This window comes from Haliotis rufescens, unplaced genomic scaffold (genome assembly GCF_023055435.1).
Source record: "Haliotis rufescens isolate VD_foot unplaced genomic scaffold, xgHalRufe1.0.p SCAF_3, whole genome shotgun sequence".
In the NCBI taxonomy this organism is placed as follows: Eukaryota; Metazoa; Mollusca; class Gastropoda; order Lepetellida; family Haliotidae; genus Haliotis; species Haliotis rufescens.
Genome location: NW_025964001.1, coordinates 4,714,587 through 4,738,569, shown reverse-complemented (window position 1 = coordinate 4,738,569; position 23,983 = coordinate 4,714,587). Strand labels below are relative to the sequence as shown.

General features: G+C 39.4%; 1 protein-coding gene across 2 annotated transcripts in view; it reads right to left on the bottom strand.

The window, feature by feature from the left end:
* The window catches only part of LOC124131835 (inactive tyrosine-protein kinase 7-like), a 137,282-nt gene extending 115,194 nt beyond the window's left edge, over positions 1-22,088 (bottom strand). Inside the window, exons 1-2 of one of the 2 annotated variants that reach the window (XM_046495326.2) lie at positions 21,929-22,088; positions 15,343-15,645 (exon numbers count right to left, since the gene is read on the bottom strand). In XM_046495326.2, coding sequence (XP_046351282.2) covers positions 15,343-15,645; positions 21,929-21,992 — 367 coding nt within the window. In that variant the 5' untranslated portion in view covers positions 21,993-22,088. Of the gene's footprint in view, positions 1-15,342; positions 15,646-19,612; positions 19,716-21,928 lie in introns of those variants that run through there. The other variant, XM_046495328.2, reaches the window with a different exon arrangement.
* Between the last annotated feature and the right edge of the window lie 1,895 nt (positions 22,089-23,983).

Below are 23,983 nucleotides of genomic sequence, written 5' to 3'. Positions count from 1 at the left end.
GAGACCTGCATCACTTCTGGCTTTCCTCCCACATTAAGCTGACACGCCGAGATATAACTGGAATACTGTTAAAAGCGGCGTTAAACCCAACTCACTCACTCACTCACTGCAAGGCTTAAAAAAACATAAATATTTTTTCTGTAACTCTATGTCAGTTTTTGCTGAAGTGTATTACTTGAATTAATTCCTTAAAACCAGATCTGAGTCTAAGCATATAAAGTGTGCATGAGTCCAAGCAATATAGCTTCAAGAGATAACTATATAAATGACTTGGATCCAACAGCCACATAAATTGACACTTTTTGCCAAGACCGTACTCAGTGCTGTTGTATACACCAACCAACAAAATACTGCAAAATCACTGAATCAGGCAGCACATCAAAGAGACTTGATTAATTCAGACATATTACACTTGAAATGGCGCTGACAGTTTCCCAGGTATCCAAGCAGTGAACATGGAGTGGATTACAGTTAATCCCGAGAATGTGTTATCGTGTTAAAAAGGAAGGGCCTCATCATAGCATTGTGATTGACGATGTCGGAGGACTTTCTTGCCTCTAGATAAGTAGACCCTGCATCCAATATCATTGGGTCTAATTCCTCATAAACATCTTGTTCTAAATGACATTCAAATAATCGTGGTTCACATTATTTCATACCTGGTAGTAACTCAGACCCAGTTCAGCTCGTTCAAACACACGCTTTCTTTCCATTTCCCATGAGTCTTTGTACCTGGGACACATCAAAGTTGCAACCTATCTAATACTGGTGATTTATTCAAGAGGCCAAACACAAGCGATTTGACACTCGATGCCACAGCAAACAATATCACCCAGTTATGACTGCCTGATCTTATTGAATACATCGGCTATTCCGATTAGGCTGGGATTTGCCTATCGTTTGATGTAAGCAATAATCTGAGAGAAAAGTGTGCCATAATTTATGGCTGCAATAGTTGTGACAAAATTTCAACTTGACATTGTGAATAGTTGCAAACACCTTACCTTTTCAATACTGGGAAAATTATATAATAAACGGACGGGTTTCATGCTGATGCTACTGACTTCAATAACATAGGCATTCAACATCATGGAGCATTCAACATCATAGGATATTAACAACCTTGAGCATTCAACATCATAGTATATTCAACATCCTTGAGCATTCAACATCATGGAGCATCTCATAGGATATTTAACACCATAGGCTAGCCATTCAACACCTCCTGCATTCAACTGCTATAGAGGATGGCCAAGGAATGTAATTCTTTTGCAGAAAAATAAAAATTGATGTTGTCTTTCAAGTAAAAAGCTACTTGTCTCATTGATGATATTGTTTCATTTGAGTATGTGCAATGTTTCAATCTAACTTCCCATTGTAGGCGAGAAAAAGACTCCGACTAGTATCATTTCCTTTGTATAATCTCCCAGCTGTCCACTTAATATCTACACATTACTTGGATGAATTCAAGAAAATCTGGTGATTTCATCAACTATTTACAATATCCTCATAACCTTTACCTTTAACTTACTCCATTAATCACTTTTGAAAGGAAGGGAAATTTTTTAGAAAACATCAACACAGATCTTCCAAATCAACTCTTGTTAGCACACAGTAATGTGTCCCTCTTTACAGAATATGACAAAGCTAACCAGATCTTGCCAATCAACTCCTGATTGCAACCAGTATTTAATGTGTCCCTCCTCCACACACACGACAAAATTGTCTAGCATACTGAGACACGTAACATCATCGGGTAACTGTATTACCAGGAGGAGGAAATCACCCATTGAAACCATGTGGTCTACACAGCATCAGATCAAGAGGGTCTCCCTCTGATAATGGAGCCCTTGTCCTCCACAAGCTAGATTGTTGATAGGCCCTGATTACAAAGTAATTAAATCTGAAGCCAGCAGATAACGATAAGTGATTAGGTAACTCCACACTGACACATGATGACTTAATTTCCAGCCAATGAATGAAGTCACTGTTACGTGTATGTGATGATGTAACTAATGCCGATTTCAGGTTCCTGTCATAGAGGTATCGCCAAACTTTATTGACATTTCACCTTCTATTATATCATTAGGACGACTTTATGACAAATTCCACTTTGGCTACACACTTGGTGCTGACAGTTAAGTTTTAATCAGAATTTTTATCTATCATGTGTACTTAATGTATTTTATTCTGACCTTAACCATGTGGAAATGTATCTACATGTCAGAATGGTAGAGTGAGTGAGTTGGGCTTAACACTGTTGTATTTCAGTAATATCACGGCATGTCAGCTTAATGGGAGGAAAGCCTGACGTGTTGCATCTCTCAGACGATTACCACTTAGGTGAAAGCCACGATCAGAGTTATGGGGCTGATAAACCTAGCAGGATAATCGGGGCGAGCCAGGATTCGAACTCTCAATCATAGGTTTCTGGCATGACCAAGGGATGCAACTCTGCAGGGTAAATTGCGGACCTTAGACAACTGGGCTACCCATTCCCCCTAAGACAGGTAGGCGTCTTTTCAGCAATAGATTGTCTTCATGAATATTTTATGATCAATTGATTTACTATACCTGAATTCACAAACTATTCTCCAGCTCTAACCTAATTGAGATATATCCCTCCTGAATGCTACAGTCAATATCAAATGATCCATTCCATAAACATCATGGTCAAAATCCTAGGACAATTGAAAACAAACTTTCTTTGAAAAACCAAACCATAGCAATTTGCACCAACTCTAAGCTTCAAGTGTCGGATACAACAGGCCACATTACTTGGTAAACACAAAATATGGCCAGTGAAAACAGTGTGAATACTGAGACCGGATTCAACGGCCTAATTCCCCCGTCTGTTGATTTCGTCTCGAGTCACCAGCCACAATGGGAAATTTCAAAGGGATTTTCAAGACAAGAAAAGGCTGGAATTTTGACAGCATGAGATCATTTTGTGTTAGTCTGAAAGCCGAAAACCTGATAATTGGGGCCGTTCTTCTCCTGGAGGTCACAGGTTGCCCATCATGTTTTTTGTGGAAGTTAGGAGACTCAGTTGAGGCAGAAAATCCCTGAATGATGAGTTAGCTACTGAGATAGCTCCCCTAGGCTGACAAGACGGGAGAGAAGAGAAAAAGAAAGAATGGAGAGGCCAGACTATTCTGTGTTTGAATCTCAAGGAGAGATGAAACATTAGTGGGGGACAAAGCTGGCCCTGAAGGAGCTCCTGTCCCTCCCTCCCTCCCACCACAACAATACCATGATCACCTTCCCATCATTTCAGCCCTCTACCTCCTTAATACACTAAAATCTCCTCTCCCCATACTCCTCTGCCTCCTAATTACACTAAAATCCCAATCTCTCCCCACCCCCACCCCAAAACACACAACCAAGACCACAATATCCTCCCCTTTCCTGTCTCCCCATCACACAATCATCACCCCCTCTGCTTACCCCTGCCTTCCAACACACCCACAATAACCTCCCCTCACACCCTGTCATCCTCAACACACTGGTCTCTGGCCCAATACCAGGAGTAGGTCTGAAGGTAGCCTTGCTCCATGGCTCTAACGAAAGAAAAGTCCACGGATGTGTAGTAATTCTTTCCTCCTAATAGTCAAGTCTAGATATGTGCACAGTACAGACTCCAGTCTCTTATAGGGACAACTTGTTCTTGTTATTTATTTAATCTAGAAATTATGATTTATAATAATAATTATGGCCTTATAGACTTGTGCAAGTCTAGTCTGAAAGGCAGGGGACAGGATCAGTATTGTCATGGGGAGAGCGTGATAAGGGGAAATATAGCCGCTGGTTTAATGGTCAGTGTGGCTATCACAACATGAAGATAATCTGTTCCATATGTGTCCTAGTGTTCATGAGGATTTGATCAAATCTAATCACATGAAAATACATTAGCAAAAGTAGGCGTTGGGAAATAATGAAAGGAAAAGGGGCATATTGTGTTTCATCCAACACCTACTGTGTTTCTTCAGAGGTTAACATGAATGGAGGCAAACACCATTATGGTGATGTCGCAGAGTATATGGGCGTCTAGTTACCTGTTCAACGATCCATTTCATCATTTATGAAATGAATACCGTTTAAACTAGTAACCTATCATGCTTCTCATGCATGCAACTAAGGAGCTGACAATAGATATGTTTGTTATTGTGTACCCCTGGGACCTCGCGGTGACCGGCATGTCGATGAGGAAATCACACAATTATTACAAATTGGGATGTACCTAATCAGCACTCCAACTCCATGTCATCAGCCGAACTTAGCCAGCCTCATCACAGCAAGGGGGAGCCATGTAGGCTTGCTCAAAGGAAATGGGACAACAGAACTATGAATGGCATTGCAATGGGCAGATCTGACACCATGTCATCAAAGTACCTCTCCTGTCCCTCCCAAGTCTCCTCCCACCCTCCCATCCTGACCCAACCACCTTCCCTGGCCCATATCCAACCCTGCCTGAAGGGATATTTAATCCTCTGTTCAACTCACAGTAGCAGATGCCAATACACTCCAACAGCAGCAGCTTTTATAGTATCTCTTATATATTAAACCGATTTGGGGCATGGGGGTAGGGGTAGCCTAGTGGTTAGAGCTTTCACTCCTAATGCTAAAGAACCCAGTTCAAATCACCTCATGCGTGAAGCTCATCTTCTATTTCCCCCACCATAATATTTCTAGAATATTGCTAAAGCGGCATAAAACCACTCACACCTTATTAATTTTTAATTCATTTTTATTTTCAATAAATCCCAAAAATCTCACATTTATAAAGGAAATTAATTACTTTATTTACACAATAGATAGTACTTTTAGCTATTAAACCAGTTTACCAAGATCCCAAATAAAGATGCTTGCTTCTACCACTCCTAACATGTAGCATGCATATGCTCCAAACACTTGTGACCTCATTGACAGAAATACCTGTCCACCACAAAGGTCAAGCAATCTCCCCAATGTCAGCCCCTGTTAGTGGGATCACGGCCTTCCACTCCCCCTGCACTATTACACAGTTAGTGTCAAGTGGCCACTCTCGTCAAGATCACCTCCAAAATCCATCGGCTCAAGAGTCCTTGCCATCAGGCAAGCTACAAATTAAAGTAAGACTGAGAAACGCATGTAATAGAGGCCCCGAATGGTCCTGAAGCAAGACTTGTTTCTGAACGACCTGGAATGGTTAGAAGGCAAGAAACGGTTCAAATCTTCCACACTGACACTAACCAGAAAATGGGAAGGCTTTTACACATCATTAAAGCTTCATTAGCATCTAGAAGTACGGATATTGCCATCAAGAATTCTCACTTAAACTTTTTCTTTACTTTGAACTCACTTCTGCCTGAATTTGATCGAAAGTTGGGTTCACCGAGGGTACAGCTCTCGTGCAATAGTCGCAGGTGTTAGATGATGCATGATGGGAATATGCTAAATGGTGGCTGCAATAAGGCATCACGGTTTCTTGGATAAACATATTTTTTGTGTGCTCATGCGAGTGATATTGTTTATTCATCACATCAAAGAGCATAATTTGCGTCATCAGTAATGACTTCCTATTCTGAAAATTATTACTTTCAAATTACTTCTGTATCACAGCCACAGATGTTTTCAATAGACCTGTCAATGTAGAAAGGGGAACGTTTGATTCATGAAAACTTCAACTGTGGTGCCAGCAAATCCAATATCATGCCAACCAGGATAATTTATCATTTCCTATCTAATCCTTCCGAGATATATAATGACTTATTGACCATTCACAAAAAGCCATCACAACCATCAGACGAACATCATCAACAAAGTAGCCATTATTTTCATAATTCCTCTGAAAGCAGGAAGTCTGTAGAAGCTGTCGAGAAACAACCCTGGCATCCTGTGAGACATTTACTTCCAGCAGTGGCTACATACAATAGCTATGCATAGGCTGTCGACAGCTTAAATCACAAGAATAACAGTGTACTACAAAGTCCTCTGCCTTCGTGTCACCTCTGATCCCTCCATTCTAACTAGCTCCACCAGTGGAAAAGTGTATCATTCACGTTCACCATATCAGCCTGCAATAAATCACACATATAACTGGCATCTCACATCATGGCCCTGCCATACCAAACAACTAGAGCCAAATGATAATTCTATTCTACTGATATTTCTTTTGCAGTTTAATTCCTACAATGAGTCTTGTGAATGTTCCAGGTGTAAATAGCCGAGGCAATCCCTCCGTATTCGTTGACAATCCCTCGCTTCCCCTCACAATCCCTTTCACAAATCCCTATGGGTAGTGACAGCCTTTCTGAGCTACCTCTGTAGAAAGAGCTGAGTCTCGGCCAGATTCAACCAGTTTGTCTTAATGACAGGACCGACACTCGAATGAAAGCTTCTTTCAGATCGGGTCCTGAAGGATGAAATGCAAGATGGAAAAGCAAATACATTCCAGTTGTGTTTTACCTTCCCGTTTTCAATGTCAATACATGGGGCCAATCCAACAAGGAAATGTGTATACACATCATAAGAGGGTTAACTCACCACACACATCAAGTTTCCTGATGGGCTTTTAATGTATTCAGATTAAAGTAATATTCAATATTTCTCGGGACATGATGTCTAGTGACGGTATCATTGTTCAGATCACTTTCCTCTAACTCAACTTTGTGCTTTTTGCTTTGTGCCAGGCACGTCTGACACAATATTTTACCTGTCTCCGAAACATGAAACCAGACATTATATATTCAAACACTGATGCAAACATGAACACACAGAGAACTTAATTAGTGTGTAACTGCATTAGTCATTTAATAGCTTCTTTTAATCATGAACTTCACAGCAAGAATTAAGAAAAGGAAACTTGAAGAGCGGAAATGAACATAAAACTAGACAAATAATTCCAGACCTTTCAAGACACAACAAAGGGAAAGTAAAACTCCCTCTAGTGAAACTAACTCTGTTTGATCAGTGCCATCTTATGAGAGTATTCTCACATTGATCAGCAACAACTATTACCAGATACCCAACTGCAAATGTTTGCAGAAGAACAATGAGGCAATGGAATAGTTATGTTATCCAATGCTGATGAAAGGCCTAGTAAAGAACTACACTATCTGTAGCAGTACACTGTCATCACTTTCAGCCCTAATCTGCAACAAGAGGCTTCGTGACAGAAGTGGCCAGATCTCCATTCATCAGGGGACCGCGTGTTCCTACTGACCACTGGACAAACCAGGATATAAGTCCCGTATTGTCCAGCTGAGTGGTGAGAGGTGATAACAGATTTGTCAAAGGGGTTATGAGTCTGTTGTATCACACAGACGGATCATGGGACATGCGATGGTGAATGGCATAATGGCGTCTGCTTTAGGTGGTCTAGCTACTATGTTTCGGAAATTAATATCAAGACTGTCCTACTTATATTTTATGATTTCTGTTCATAATCTGCAATTACTCTGATACAATGTGGTGTCAACATTTCATTAAAAAACATTTATTCAACATCAACATTAGGTTTTCTGTTCAAATGAATTACACAAAATATTCAATTAAGTAACACTACCACTACTAAATTTTACCTGTGTACATAATTTTTTCTTTGTCTCTTGAATCTCACAATGTGCCGAATTGAAATCTATCCATCAAATACAATGTCCATCAAATCGACAATGTCAAAAATTGAAAACAACATGTGACTTTTGTATGGCTTCATATTCTTTTGACAGAAGCCCTATGCATCAAAGCACAAGCAGAATGAGCCGGCATTCTGGCAAGATGTCAATTAATAACCATCTTTCCATAATTACCTTTAATGGAACATAATTTTCACTAAACCGAAGAAAGAAATCTAAAATTTTCAGATTTTCAGGACAAATTCTACATACAGAGTTTTTGACACAGTTACTTTTAAAATCTTACTTTGTGGAAATTATTGATTTTGCACAACAACTTAAAAGACCTTTACAGGATAAAATGAACTATGATGATTAAAATTTCATCCAAAAGAAGCTGGTCTCTGTTTGCAGGCCACACAACAAAGAGTGCAGGTTGAGAGCACAAAAGCAATGGAATTAGGCCATTGTAATCACTCTTTTCTCTGTCACAGGATCCATGATTGTACAGGTTTCCCTTTGTTGACCAAAGAGTGGCACCGATCCACAAAGAATCATTGGCAAATGAGCTTTATATTACAAGTCAACATTTATGGAAAGATTTAATTCCAACGTGCACTCCCTGCACCTCTATCTTGTCAACACTGAAAGTAATTTTTAACTTTTGACAAGAGCAAGTTTTTCCAGCATTCTCATCAATCATATGCTACAATGGACCATCATCTAACACTCAGATACAACCAGTTTTTACTTCCAAAGTAGCAAAGTTGGGAATATGAAGGACAAAGCCCATCAAGTTGATATGAAAAAATAGCAAACCACATGTAGCATTGATAAACCTGTTACAACTCAAAAACTCTTTCATCCGGACAGCCAAACAAACATGAAGGGCGGTCAAGGTATATTTTTTCAATATATCATTTCAGAACTGTTTATTGTACAAACTAACCTTCTCACTACAAAGATGGTATATAAAATATTCATAAACCTTCTATGGAGGTGTGGAGTGTTTTTTGTATGAAGTCCAGAAAGAGGTTGATGAAAGGCTTTTCAATGTCAACACTGCCTCTCTCCCACCATACTGGGTCGCATTCAACATGGATGGATCATTTATCAAACAGGTCCATGGCCGATTCACACCACCAGATTATCCTAGCCCTTGTTCACTTTGAGCTATCTCGAATAATTAGTCATCGGAGACCTTCTCGCAAAATCATTTATATTCTTTGATGTTGACAAGCATATCATAGCCAGGCTGCCACTGGCATTAACTACCTCCAATCCTCTCCCCTTCTCCCCCCCAACCCCTGTGGCAATGGACAGCCCTATGCTATATAGGGTCATTCACAGTCAAATGGTTCCCAAAGAAGATGTCTGCCCAGTTCAATTGAAATCAATCATATTCCCGGTTGTGACACAGATTGGACAGATTATTGTCTCCCTTGTAATGTGAATTGTTCTTCGTGACCTTTAAGCGAAAATATGACATTTACTAGATCAACACGTTTTATCTAACACATACAGTTAAAAAACTTGACCTTGATCCCAATCTATGAACACAGCGACAAAACTGCAACATTTTCATCCAATTTTTCTGCTATTCTGCTTCTTTTTCGGGCACGCTGTATTCAGGATCCCACTCTTAGAGTAGACTCAAAGGAGTCATCCATCTTAAAAACATTACTCAACTCAGAACAGGCAGCCCAAAGGCACAGGAAATGGGTTTTTCATGAGATGACTCTCTGAGCACAAAATATGAACTTATAATCCTTGAACAAAATCAATCACTGCCACAGTGGACTGCAACAGATGCCTTGTTGCCGTCTGCTCCACTACACACATCGCGTCTGACCCTCGACAGTCTTATACCATGTTACCCCAAAACACTCAAAAGGACATTGACAAATCTATGACATATTTGACCTGATAAATGTCATGGCCAGTTCAACCGTCACCATGTTTGTAAGTATAATCCACACACACACACATAATATCCCAACAGATGCTTGAAGTCTGACCATGACAAACTGGTCAACAGTTTTATAAATTGAGACAAATTTCCTGTAAAACAAAATAAAGTTTCTTTTAATGAGCCATATAAGCTACTCTATTTCACTTTACATGCATCTTTTAGCCAAATAAAAAGACTATTTCAGAGACGGAGTAGTCTACAGTTCAGAAAGTCACAAACAATTTCAAAAGAGAAAACACATATATGTACGCTGTGCTTGCTTGAGCAGCTGTTCTTGCATAGGCATGGCAGTAAAAAAACGCGAGCACATTGCAAATTATGCCATAAATCTGCTCATACTGTCGAATATTATGTCAACAAGTGAGCGAACACGCGACCAACACACCAAGTCTGGCCATGCTTTGTGCAAAGAAAGATTGTTTTTAACAATGACATACATCAGGCTTTCCTCCTGCAAATAAGCATTTGCTGCATCCGAAAAACATATTCTGGTGAATCTATGGACATAAACTCTTGATAGGTTTACCTGTTCCCTGACGGCGTAACGTCAATCCCATGCTTTAATGGTGTTACAATAGCCTAGAACTGTGCAAGAATCTCTAGCTTCTAAATGAGATGTTTACACTGATGGAAGCCAGCTTCTACATTACAAAACTTAATTAAACATTTACCATGAAAGCCCGAAAAATGAAATTCAGATAATTCTTGTGTGCTAAATAATGACTTTATGGATATTAAGACTTCCTGTAAAGTATGATTGATCACAGGCTTAGAACTTGTACATTATGCATTCTCAATGTGTGAAATATTGATTCAATAATTGCTAATCATCCTATATTTGTCCAGAATTTTGAAGACAGGCCCTCAAGACGCTGATCCCATTGGCACAAGGGCCTGAAAACTGCACCTGATTTGCTTAAATGATGAAACACTTTGAAGCTCCTGGCGGACGTAGAGCGATGGAAGGCTGAATTGGCTAACACATATCTATTTACCGAGATGTGACACATAAACTACATCACAAGCGTTCTAATCCTGTTTTCGACATATTTACAACAATGTTGATAAAGAACCTGAATAGGACTAATACTACAAGAATGCATCACCATGATAATAATTAAACAAACTCTACATCAAAGGATTGAGTTTAACACCTGGCTGGACCCAAATGACCAGTGTGAGAATTCTGTTAGTACCCCCATGTTATCGCGCTTTGACTCATTCGGTGACATTCACATGCTCGCGGACAAATTAAACAAGCTATTAGTTTGTAACCACTCTGTGGCAGCCTGCAGCCATGTCATTGCTCAATGTGATGACCACTACGGTAGTCCCTGCCTCGGGCCTACCCAAGTTTAATCTGCTGACGTCCTTCTGCCTGCGTGGTGTGATAGGGATTAGTGAGGTAAGATGGATTAACCCACTCTCCGAGCTGCTAAATACAAAGTCAAATACAATCAGGCAGTACAATTAATGCAGGATGTTCAACCTTCTCAATTTCTACCACATCTATAAATCTATAGCGTCAATACTCTTCCAGCCACTGTTACATGTATAAAGCTGTTTCTTACATCCTGTTCCAACCAATAAGCACTCCTCTTAATCCAAAATATCAGTAACAAACATTATAGAATTTATTGCATGAAATAGTTTTAATTTTTTAAATTAAATCTTCAAGGTGAAATCAGATGCAACACAATAGCTACAAAAATTTCCATCATCGTCCTTATCATTGTCATCAATGTTTTAAAAGATTCTTAATTGATGACGGATTTGAGGTGAACTAATATTAGTGTCATATTAACCATGCATATCATTACCGATCACACCACCTTGTGTCAGCTTGTTTGAAATGGTTCCGCACATCAGAAATCCTCACAAATAGATACAAGCCATACGACACCGAACGAAAATGTCAAAATAATTATCTAGAGCTCCCTGTCCGATTATCAGCCTCATGTCTGTATCCCCATGTTGCCCCTACAGGTAACCTATCCCAGCATTCAACACCCATCCAATATGGCTGCCCGCTGATAGGCTGACATATTGTTTATAGATGATCATATGATGAACGGGCTCTCCCTCTCCCCACTACATCAATTTGTTGTTATTGGGCTCTCATCGGGTACGTCTTCAACACCATCCAGCTATCAGGCATTGCTTCCACATCCAGTCCATCACCATTTAGCTCACCTCCCCAGGGTGTCTTTTCTTATCACTGGCCTGCTAGTTGATAAATAGCGTATTCACCCTATGATAAACAAATTATATTCCTCATATGTGCTATCAGATTGATCTGACATAAGAAAAGAATTTTCATTTTTCGTCTTGGATGTTGTATATTGATCTATATAAGAGTTCTATATTTACCTCCATAAGTATACCTCTACTTGAGTTCTGGTAGACATGGTAACCGGTATCTATGCTTCCAAGGAACTTCAGTGTTTCAACAGCACTAATTTCCTTCCTTTGAACAGGATGAATGTATCACAACTTGTTATGACCCTTTGGCAAGTCTATTTAGAAACATCAGATGTTAATATTTGATGTTTATATATAGGTTCTCAAGTCCTAGTGACGGAATGTTGCAGTGAAAACACAGCTCAATTCAATGATCTCATTATATATTGATGAAGTACCTACCAAACCATTAGTGTCGATAAACAAGGTACAAATAGATCAAACATTCTCAAACAGCCAAACTAAATCAGCAATTAACACCCTAAAGTTCAGGATATCAACATATTCAATTCCAGCTAATTACGTAAACACATCTCAATATCTAATTTCTTAATCAAATTTATCCTCAAGTCACCCTTTCACCTTTGGCATGTTCAGTGAAGCTTGACTCTCACTCAGTCACGTAAAGCCATCCGACCACAGTTCAAATATACATGAAGCATGGGCATACACTTCAGGCATCGGGATAATTAAGCCAAGCTTGTAACAAGCGTCATGGTCATGACTGATAAGACTTTCCATTACAGAGACACATTACAGGATCACAAGATGACACTTGGGCCAAACCAACTCGGTAGTTACGGAGGCGGATCCAGGATATTACACCCAAATCACAAAGTAACTATTTCGAGGGTGTTCTTAACAAGTAAAGTGTCTGAAAAAATGGTGTTAAAACTAAAAATGTTATTGATTGAAGTTACACCGATATATGCCAGTGTACAGTTTAGTAACAATAGCTTTTGGGTTTGGTTTGTTGTTTAACGCCTCATTCAGCAATATTCCAGCTATATGACGGAGGTCTGGAAATAATCGAGTCTGGACCAGACAATCCAGTGATTGACTAGCAACAATAGTATTTTACATGGCCGACATATAGCTGGAGTAGTACTCACAGTGGCCTTAAACAATAATAAAAAATATTGCAATTCATTAGTAGGAACATCAGATTCTACTTTATATATACCACTCAACATTTGCTAAGGACCAAAATAGTCATCTTTGTGGTCCTTAGCAAACGTTGAGTAGTATGTTTTAGTTTTCACTTTTTAAGCCTACACCTATTTATTCACAAATTTAGTCAAACCAATGTACTTCCTTTGGTTCATGAAACATAAGTACAGTAAAAACCAGAGACTGTTCTGAACACACAAATCACGTGATCCCAGACACTTTCTATTCTAGGGTATTTAAGCATATCACCTCCATGCTGATCTAATACAGCATACCTCCTAAAATGTCCAGGTATGTATTAAGTTATATTGCCAGTACTTTCACAGGCCAGTGGGAGATCATTGGCCAGCAGTGTTACTTCCTGACCTGGGCTGTGATCGGGGCATTATACCTTGTAACAACCTAGCTGGATGGCCCATTATCATTGGTCTCACTTCATAAACAATTTGGGCAATGTGAGTCTTCATTCATGGTAGGCAGGCCAGTTACCCACACGGACTGGGAGAGCCATAAAGCCGGTGCATGTGTCACACATTTCAGTCACATATGTGATATAATGCCTGCCATGTTCTAGGGTACGTGTAGTAAAACCTTTGATGGCTATCAACCACGTTTACTACTGCACAGGCTCGTATTGCAGCAAGGCTGACAAGGATCCACCATTATCAGACATATTTAGGGCAAGCTTTAGTTTATGTTTGAAAGATTTTTTACCACACAAGCTGTCTTTGATAGATTGAAATAAAATAAAAAACAAATTTACATATCTGAGGGATACACAGCTATTGGTCTGTTAGTCACAAAGTTAAAATGTTCAGAGACTGGTTAATATCTCCTATGAATTACAAGTCCGAAATGAGCTGCAAACTAGTTGGATTTGACCGATGCGGTCTACCCCGTATCTGAATATTTTTGTTTATTTCACATGACGTTACGTAAGTTCAAGTGGAAATTAAAAGCTAAAACTGATATTACTATCTGAACCATCACAGCTATTTACTAAAGTTCACCATATGCTTGCAGTGGCTAGACATCATGTTGTGTATTTCATCAGTTGTTGCTTCAAGACAATGGCAGTTTCTTTGTATCTTGTCATGACATCTTGTTATTTTTCTAATCCATCAAAACACATTGAAAATTAATTTTTCATCATTTTCATTTATGTTTTATTTCTGTCTTTTCAATCCAGTCTGTCAATCTGATAACCAAACAAGTATTGCTTCAGTAAAACTTAAAAGGCTATCAACTCCCCTTACAGATAATATTTGTATTGACTGTGTCTTGCGGGCTGTTACACGAAAATGAACATACCCAACTTTAGCGCTTATAAAAGTATTGATCCTGAGCTATGTCTGAGCCCAAGAAATTCACTAGTTAAATTGCCCAATGTAAATAAAACATACAATATTCAAACAGTGGATGTGTCAGCTTAATGTGAGAGGAAAGCCAGAAGTGATGCAGGTCTCAGACTTTGGTTAAAGCCACAAGCATGGGTATGGTGCCGAAAAACCTAGAAACATAACCAGGGCTCAAACCCACAATCACAGGCTCCTGGTGTGAACAGGGCCACAACTCTGCACAGCGAATTGCGACGCCTTAGACGACTGGGACACCCGTGCCCCAACATTGCTTAGCAGTCATCAAGCTACATCTCGGCATCAACACCTTGAGTGAGATACACAAATACTACCTACTTCCAGAAAAGAACTCAATACAACGGTGTCATGAGCAAACAACCTAACCACTGAGCTAACCCCATAGTGTCCTTAAACTACTGTACAAACATGTCAGAGATGTAAAGTATTAACGATAGAGCAATCCCACAAATTAAATATCCTTTCAGCTCAATACACTACTACACTTAAGACTCGTTTTAATTTCATTCAAGATATTCTTTTTAGAAAATCAACAATAAATTCTTATTAGTCAACCATAGTCTGATCTATAAAATATATTATCCAATCGCCATGTTCCAACACTTGTACCCTGTATAAACAGGCACACTCTGTATGAAGCTAGTGAATGACTGACACTTGTACATACAGCTGAGTCAGAATGGTGATACATCCCACCTTGTTACATACAAAATATACCTCATATTGTCCATGGGGTGCAAACAACACCTTGTTCGCATCGCTAGCACTGAAATGCATCTTATGAGGCCAAGTATTTCAATTCTTGGTCAAGAGCCACTTCAAATGCAGATTTTAAACTTCCTCGACATGTTAGATCTGGAGTAAATATTCCTTCACAATAAACCATGTGTGGGAAAGGACGAAGCTGACTGAAGTCCCCATGGAACGTGATAACTGTAAATACTGAGTGGGGTGTGAGAAGGCGATACAAAAAGTAAATTGTACTTACATTGAATATTGAGGTGTGCCTCCAGGCTCTGAAGCGAGAATCCCGTAGTCACGTTAGTCGCTATGCACTGAAAGGGGCCAATGTCCTCATCTCGGGATACACGTAAAATCCGCATATTACTATCTTCTTGGAATCGTCTCGTAGTGTTTTCAATCTGTTTGCCATTTTCTATCCACTGAAAGATTATGTGTCGCCGATTGGACACGTCACACATTAATTTCACCTCTGTCTCTTCCACTACATCCAAGTCCCGGGGCTTGGTGCTGAAGTAAAACGTGTCCTGGCCATTACATTCAAGGACCACTGAAACAGAAATACAGCATATATTACCACAGGACACAATCATAGCACAGGATGCCAAGTACAGCTTAAATAAAAAATATCATCAGTCATGCTATTTGCCATGAGAAGTTCTAACCGGGTCTCACCCCAGTTCACAGTTTCTAGAAAGTATGTTCAGTCTGTCTACCTAATATTGCTGTAAGAATTATTGCACCCCTAGTCATATAGGCTGATCTTTTTGTTGGGGGTGGTTGGGTAGCCTAGTGGTTAAAGCGTTCGCTCATCACGAGGAAGACCCAGGTTCAATTCCCGACATGGTTACAATGTGTGATGCCCCTTTCTGGCGTCTCCTGCTTTAATTTTGCTGAAAAATTGCTAAAGGCGGCGTAAAATCATACTCACTCACTCCTTATTTTAGAGCGAAGCAAATACCAACTCGGTCAGATGAATGGGTGTAACTATTTTCTACAAAACTACAGCCATGTAACAGTTGAAACCAAGGATTACTCAAAATCTACCCATTCTGAGATTCAACCCGGCTGAATGCCAAGCAATCAAACTATCATCTGGACCAACCCACCGCCCACTGCCCCACACGCATGTACAGAGACATTGGTGCCATTATGACAGGATTGGGATAGTCACAACATATCTGGAAGAGTCTGACATCCCACACAAAGAGATGTACATACAATAATAGACAAATAGGCTGAATAAATAGAGGATGGTTCAGACAATGTTTTGACCAATTGACTTGCCCTTGCATGTGTTTGTGATGGGTGCCACTGATCAGTATCATCGCTTTTTGATATATTTATAAACACATGCTCATGATAGAGTAGGAATTGTACAATGGACTCTGATTTTAGCAGAGATTTCTTTTATGGAAAGGGATTTTACTTTTATTTAGCTAGGATCTTGGTACACTGAGTTAATAGCTAGGTACTGTGTGTAGTGTAAATGAAATAAATAATTTTCACGATAAATGTGAGAGTTTGGGGATGCGATGATTGAAAATGAATTATTTACAAATAAAGAATATTCAGGAACTCTTGTAATGTTTTTGATCAACAATTAAACCACATGTACCAAAGAGGGCCACAGACATTCTGCTTTCACAAAACACCATCACTGTCAGTAAAGGACTCTTATTACTTTCACTTAACCCAATTTCTCTGTTAACTATTTCAGATCTACCAGTTTATTTGTACACCTAGGCAGACCACTTCCAAATGCCAGTCTTAGAGACTAGATCTTAGGTTCCGCTCTGACCTAATTCCATTCACAAACTGGGGCAGACTTGAGACTGACAACAAACACATTGTATACGACTATGCATAGCCTTTCCGCTGGGTCAGTATACAGTATATAGCCTTCCTGCTAGGTCGCTATACAGTACCTATAGGTCTGGTGAGGCAGTTACTGGCAAGACTCATGGCCAGGCCATGATCTTATCTTTCTGCTTTCAACAGGACCATAGCTCACTCTAACTGATTTGACTTGTAAAGCTAGACAAAACCAACTCCAATTCCTTCACCTTTTTAAAGTTTCTATGACTATGCCAGACATAGTTCTATGACTTGAGGTTACCATGACAAGCGAAACACTTGAAGAACATTGAAATACCATTGTACAGTACAATGCAATCTCATTAAAATCAGATCTTAGTTCTCGCTACCGCTAAACAAAGATCTGAGGACATCCCATTACGGGTCACGTCAGACCGACCTTGCGCTAACTTTGACCGCCCAATGGAAGGACCAATCAGAAGGCAGCTTTCTCGCGCTTTACGGCACTAATTTAACATTGGCGACTACACTTCGAAACATATTTTGACAAATTCTCTATTTCAAATTTGAAACCAGAATAAAAGAACATTCTGGAATGGCTAATAGATGGTCTAGATTCTATGGATTCAGTCGTTTAACCCGTAACTATCGTTCGGAGTTAAAGTTTTCGAGGTTGCATGATTAGAAATCACATTCCGACTGTCACTTTCATAATCAGGTAAGCGATGCTCTGACTGGTTGGATGAAAGGCCGTTCTGATGTGACCCCTAATGGGATGTCCTCAGAACTGAGGTCTGATTTTAATGAGATTGAGTACAATGCTAATAATAAGCATTAATAACATCTGAACCTGAAAATGATCAAATAGAGTATATCATATATCAGATAATTGTGAGCGAAACCTCAAGTACAAGTAGTTGAGTGCTTCACAAAATTTTGTTTGTTTCAAATGATTATTTTTGCAGCTGGCTGTTCACAAAAAAATTAATTTACCACAATATACTTGCTTTGATCCAAACCCGTTCTGGTGTGGTCTGATAAGATTAATTATATTCAGCCAAGAAACAAAACAAACAACAGGGAAATAAAAGCTATAGATATTATCAAAAACAAAGGTAATATTTTCAGCCCTACCTTCATCAAATAATCCCTTAGGCAAAACTGTATTATTTTACAAAGGCCTGAAGGAGAGCCATCTTTGATCCTGGGTTCAAACAAAGCTTAAAGGTAAACTGTTTATTATATGTCTACCCTTACTATGTATGTATGAATACCACGTAAGCTTTGATTCTGTAGCCAAAGAGCCACTTTAAAGCTACGCCTGTGAGGGTGTTAAACATCTCTCCTTTATCATCGGTTTCAGAGGCTAAGCCAGTCAAAGCGTTTTTCAACCTTGGTTCTGATTGTCTAATCCTCAAGTGATCTACAATGAAATATTAGAAAGTTACTTTGAACATTTCACATGCTGTAGAGGAACAGATGGTCTATGTTGCTGATCCCCTGATACAGGTATTTAGTACCATCTAAACACTCTGCGTTACTTAAGATGACTTTGAGAACTCCGCGAGGGCCCCACGAGCTAATGGAAGTATTCGAGGTAACCCCAAGCGGAGTATAGGCCTCGAGTCGGGAAATGATCTGTTTGGAAAAACAAGCAAACATCCACAAAAAGTGGATGGAAAAAAAAGACGGAAGTGCAGGTTTGGTCTAAAAATACTAGCCTCTCTCTAGTTCTTTGACAAGCTATCGCTCTCTGCATCTAATCTGGCACTAAGATTATCAGGTGTAGCCCCTCCTGTCTAATCAAGTCGAACACAAGTGCTGTTTCAACTTTCAAACAAGAAACATTTAAATGAGGTCTGCTAATTAAATCCACAAAACAAAGAACATCAAGTCGCACGGAGAGCTAAAACTGTACTGGGGTTGAGAGAACTGGGTAGCTTCTTGTTTTTGATTTGTGTGAAAAGTGTCAGTTATCTTGAGAAAAAGTTTCAGTTCTTTGATTCATCAATAAACAAATTAAAAGCAGGTACAAAAACATTTCTAGTTCTGATTACAACAGCTGAAACCCTGAGATAACATACCTTTTTACAAAGGAGCATCACAAAGACTTTCGACAGATGTTTAATATTTACCTAGAGAATATATGTTTATACATATCCTATTAACAGAGAAATATTTCGCATTGATAACTATGACATACAATCAACATTCTCTGTTTAAAAAATAATTTGAACTTCTTAAAGGATATTTTTCCAAATGAAAGTTGTACCAAGAGTAGGGATCACTTAAACTGAACACTTAGAATCCAATTGCATGGATTCCAAAACATGTTCAATCTACCACCTGGCAGCACAGTTTCAACCTAAAACACAAGTGTTTTCCTAATCACCGTACCCAACCTAAGTCTTTAACCATTAGGATAAGTAACCATTAATAATATTTATTTGAAGTCGTCCACCCAGCTGTTGGATACACGGCACTAAGTTAAACCAAACTATTACGTCAAAACAAGCAAAGTCTCTCCGCGGTATCTGAGCTGACAAGATGAGAAATAGCTGGCTCGCAGACCGCTGTTCTCGCATATTTAGCAGTCGGCAGTTGGACAAACACGCTTCCAGGGGTGTCCAGCCTGCTCTCTATCATGCCCCCGTACCCCATCTCGCCGTCTACCAGCTCCAACAGCTGATGATAATTACCATCACATGTTAGTTGTCGGAATGTCAATATCCATCTACTGGCCTGGACGGTGGGTCTGGGCGCTGTATACACACAGATATCCCACAGTACGACCTGTGCAATACCTACTGCCACTCTCACGGGCCGGTAATCTACCAATTAAAGGAAGACATAGGGAGACGAAAATGTATGGCCACACCGTGGTATCGTATTATTTTCTCTGAAATCTTTCGCCAAGTTATCCTATCACAGTGCAATCGAGCTTCGATTGTCTGGGTTCCACTGTCCGAATGTGGCAAAATAAACAATTAATGCTCAACAAGAGATATTTATGACCCAGGAAAATCTCTTCTGCACAAAATTCGAACTGTTGCCGTAATCCAATACCTTGTAGGACAAATTTTTGACTGTAGAAGGGAACGGATTATTCATGGTGAACAAAGAGGAAACTGTCATTGAAATGCAATTTCCGGATCGATCGAATTACAATCATAAAAGGTAATTACAAGGTGTTACGGGTGATGTCGTAACGATGACGTAAGTCTACAGAGGTAATGACACCACGCAGCACGTGCTCGACTGGCCGCCAGTGCAAGATTCGTCATTCATGTCCATCGTCTGGCTGAAGGGATTTTAATAACTTGCTACATCCTGGATGAATTAATTATCACCCGATTTGGCTGTTAGCAATTGGGAATCGTTTCCGAAGAAAAAATACCAAAATCTTGAAGAAAAGCTGAATTGTTCGTAAAAATGTCTGAATGGAAGTTTGGCAGAGAGCGTTGAGCTAGAGGCCAGCTGTTATTGCGCTCATTGTAAATACAGTTGCATCCGATGCAATAACCTCCAGTGTATCCCCGCTTTTTACTTTTATGGCTTTAACATGAATAATACCTCGACGTTACGACATAACAGACACTTCCCTTACGCTTGCCGAGTACCACTTATATTTTACTACGATTAACGCCAATTTCTCCCAGTGGAACGATACAGTTATTAAACCTACATCCGCGGTGTATATGTTTCCTATAGCCTACAGATCCACGTTACAACCCTGCTCAGCGACCAAGACGGCGCAGTCAACATCTGTTTGTCTAACGGGTCTAGTGTTAACTCAAATTGAGAATTACTGCGGTCATGTTATGAGTTGATGGTGCAGACTGTATCTCGGTTGAGAGAAGATGACTGGCTTTCCCCGATGTCCTAGACCTGTTAGCGTATTACTGATGCTAGAGACGCTCGCGCCGGCGCAAATGAGCGTGGTGTTGAAAGATGTGCCCGCTTTTAGGAAGGCTTGTGAATGCGCAGTGCAGAAAAAACCTTGGTTTAACCAGTGTCACTGTGCTCAGTCTCGGTGCTTCGCTTTCAAATTCGGCTAAAAAATCCAAATCGCACATTTTCCACCCTCAATCAGACGATGGTAAAATTTCTGTGGTCTATGAGACGTCGATAGCACCACGGGGGCAAACATCAGTGATCCGAAGCAGAAACTGAATGTAATGACGCCTATTATTTATGTAAAGAGAAAAAAGAAAGATGAAAGAACACGCCACGCGACAAGCTCGTCATAAAATTTTATAACGTATGTGAGACTTAGCGTCCGCATAAACAGCATGTCTTTCGGCAGAGCGTTTGAGAAACTCGATATTCTAGTGATCCACGAGTTATGACCAAAGTACCTTGTTTGCCGTGTAGGACAGAGACTCTGACACTACTGTTTACATGCAGTCCAAAATCACCTTCTCCAGACACAAGTCTTCATGACAATATGACGAGATTATCATGACTACTCGCGATAGTTTATCGCAACAAGTCAACACACTTAAAGAAGCCCATATGCAAATACTTGGGAAGCATGCGTTCTGTTTATTTAGACAAACATTTAATGTACCTCTTGTTATCTTTAAGTCTAGTTGTTACAATCCTAGTAAAACCTCTAAGTCCATTAATTCATATTGCCATTCTTACCAATTTGAAAACGTAAGACTTAAACCGATATCTTTGCAATTCAAATTCAATTTCAGACTTGACAATATATGTCTTAAAATTCGATGTAAAAATATGACAAAATTTCAGCTTATTAATTAACACAAAAACTAGGGATCAGTGCACTTGAAACTTATAATGATTGTACTTGCTCCTTGTAATTAAATGTCAAGAGGTAGCGGTAAGCTGGCTAAATATGGTTTATCATAGATATGTTCTTAATCAATATTATCATACGTCAGAATCTGTCAGAGCACACGGGAACTGTTGACGGGTATAAAAGGGCTCGCCGGCGTATAACAATTAAATAATATGACATTACATTTTTTACAGCACAATGGTTCACTTACCTGTTGCGAGGAGTAAAGTGAAAAGTAACATTTTCCCGGTATAATTTAGCCAAAATGACCACATGTCCAACAGAGTACGACCATAACCACACTCTAGCACCGAGTTCCTCAAGACACGCTAAACAAACTCATGTGGACTTGCCTTGAGATCGACCCTACACTCAATCTCAAAGTAGCCGCCTCTCACAGCCGCAGCACAGCCCGTCAAGCGCGGCGGAAGAAAATAGTTCCCATGTAATGCGTCTGTTGCATACGCTAGAAAGCTGTGATTATCCGATGATGTGTGGAAATGTGCTTAAAACGAATCCAATATCAATCTACATGTAACTTATAGGTATTCATTAAACAATAGTGATGAAAATGAAAGTTGTCTTATACATATCATTGCGCACGCACCTGTCAAATACTATACCCCTCCTACCAATGTAACCAATCAACACGCAGACAGAGAAAAACATAGATTGTCGGAAGTGTTGAATACCTCGTGTATATACCGCCCAGCGATTTATATATTGAAGTTCATTGCAATTTGCGAGTGATCGACGGGTGCTAATATACTATCAAGACTGGCACCATTTAGTGGCGGTTATGACTTGACTTATGACGTGGATCAGCAACAGTTTAGAACGTTTTGTCAACTATTGACACACATAGTGAAATAGTTACCGGTGTATAACTAGAATATACCACATCTCGGTTTTATTGTAGAAATCTATACTAAGGCAATTACTGTTCTTACACGGAATCGGTAACGCAGTCTATATTTCTTATAATAAAACGATAAATAGATGTAAATGTAACGGTTTACCATAAATATATCATAAAATGCCACAATAATTTTGTTACAGTTGGAGCTCTATTGCCGGTGATGTTACGCAAGGGAGGCAACTCGTCCAATACCAATTTCCCTTCACTGAATACGAGAAGTAAGCGTTTGAGCTTGCTGATTGCTGGGATAAGGAGTAGCGGGTTGTATCGAAATAACGGGAGATTGGCTCGCTCTTATAGTTGCCCAAGTGAGGCTTACCGGCTCTGCAGCGGCCTATGTGCGCCCGAATCGATTTCGCCCTTTCCCATTCGCACCACACTTAGCGAGCTGAAAGCAGTACCGTCGATTACTGCATTTCTCAGACAAGGATAGCAAAGCACTATGCATTTACACGTTTATTTGGATGAAAATATTAAATGTAAATCAGCTTTCTCTAGATTTTTCTTTTGAGAGGATTTGAAAATAAATTGAATATACAATTCTGCCATAGTGGCGCGTATCTTAAATACAAAATAAGAACAAAAAGCGGGTTCAATATCACTCGCTCTATGGTACATGAAATACGCCAGAATAGCATTGATCTAGTTTAGTATGAAGGGAGCTTTTTTCAAAGGAAAAAAAACTATTGATGCGCCTTTATTTGCGTTGCGTTATTGCTATCATTTCTATTGGAAAGACGAGAACGGTCTAAGGATAACAAACTGAACCTCGCTTTATTAATATTTTATTGTAATGCCGTTGGCAAAACCCACTTTATTTTTGGCCACAAACATATAGATATATGACGTTAACTGTTAGAACTATGATCGCATCTTTATCAGCTGGAAAAAACCTCTGAAGGCATTCAAACTTATTACTAATGGGGTCTTTTTGGAAAGTATTATTATACACCGAAAACGATCAATCGCGCTATTGCATGCCATTTCCTTACGTTTTAGGAACCAATTAAATGTAACTATTTTCGCTCATCCAAAACACTGACGACATATTTACACTTGAACACTACAAAGTGTGTGTGTCGGGGTGGTGGGAGGCAAATGTTACCTCCATTAATTTAAAAAAATACATTTTTTTTTTTAATCATTAACTGATTAGCATTAATTGATATAATGTTAACCATCCTCATGGAGACGAATCCTTAGATGTAGGTCCTAGATTGTAGATAATATTTATGGTGGTGGGAGGCCAATGTTACCTCCATTCATTAAAAAAAAATACATAAATTATTTAATCATTAACTGATTAGCATTAATTGATATAATGGTAACCATCCTCACGGAGACGAA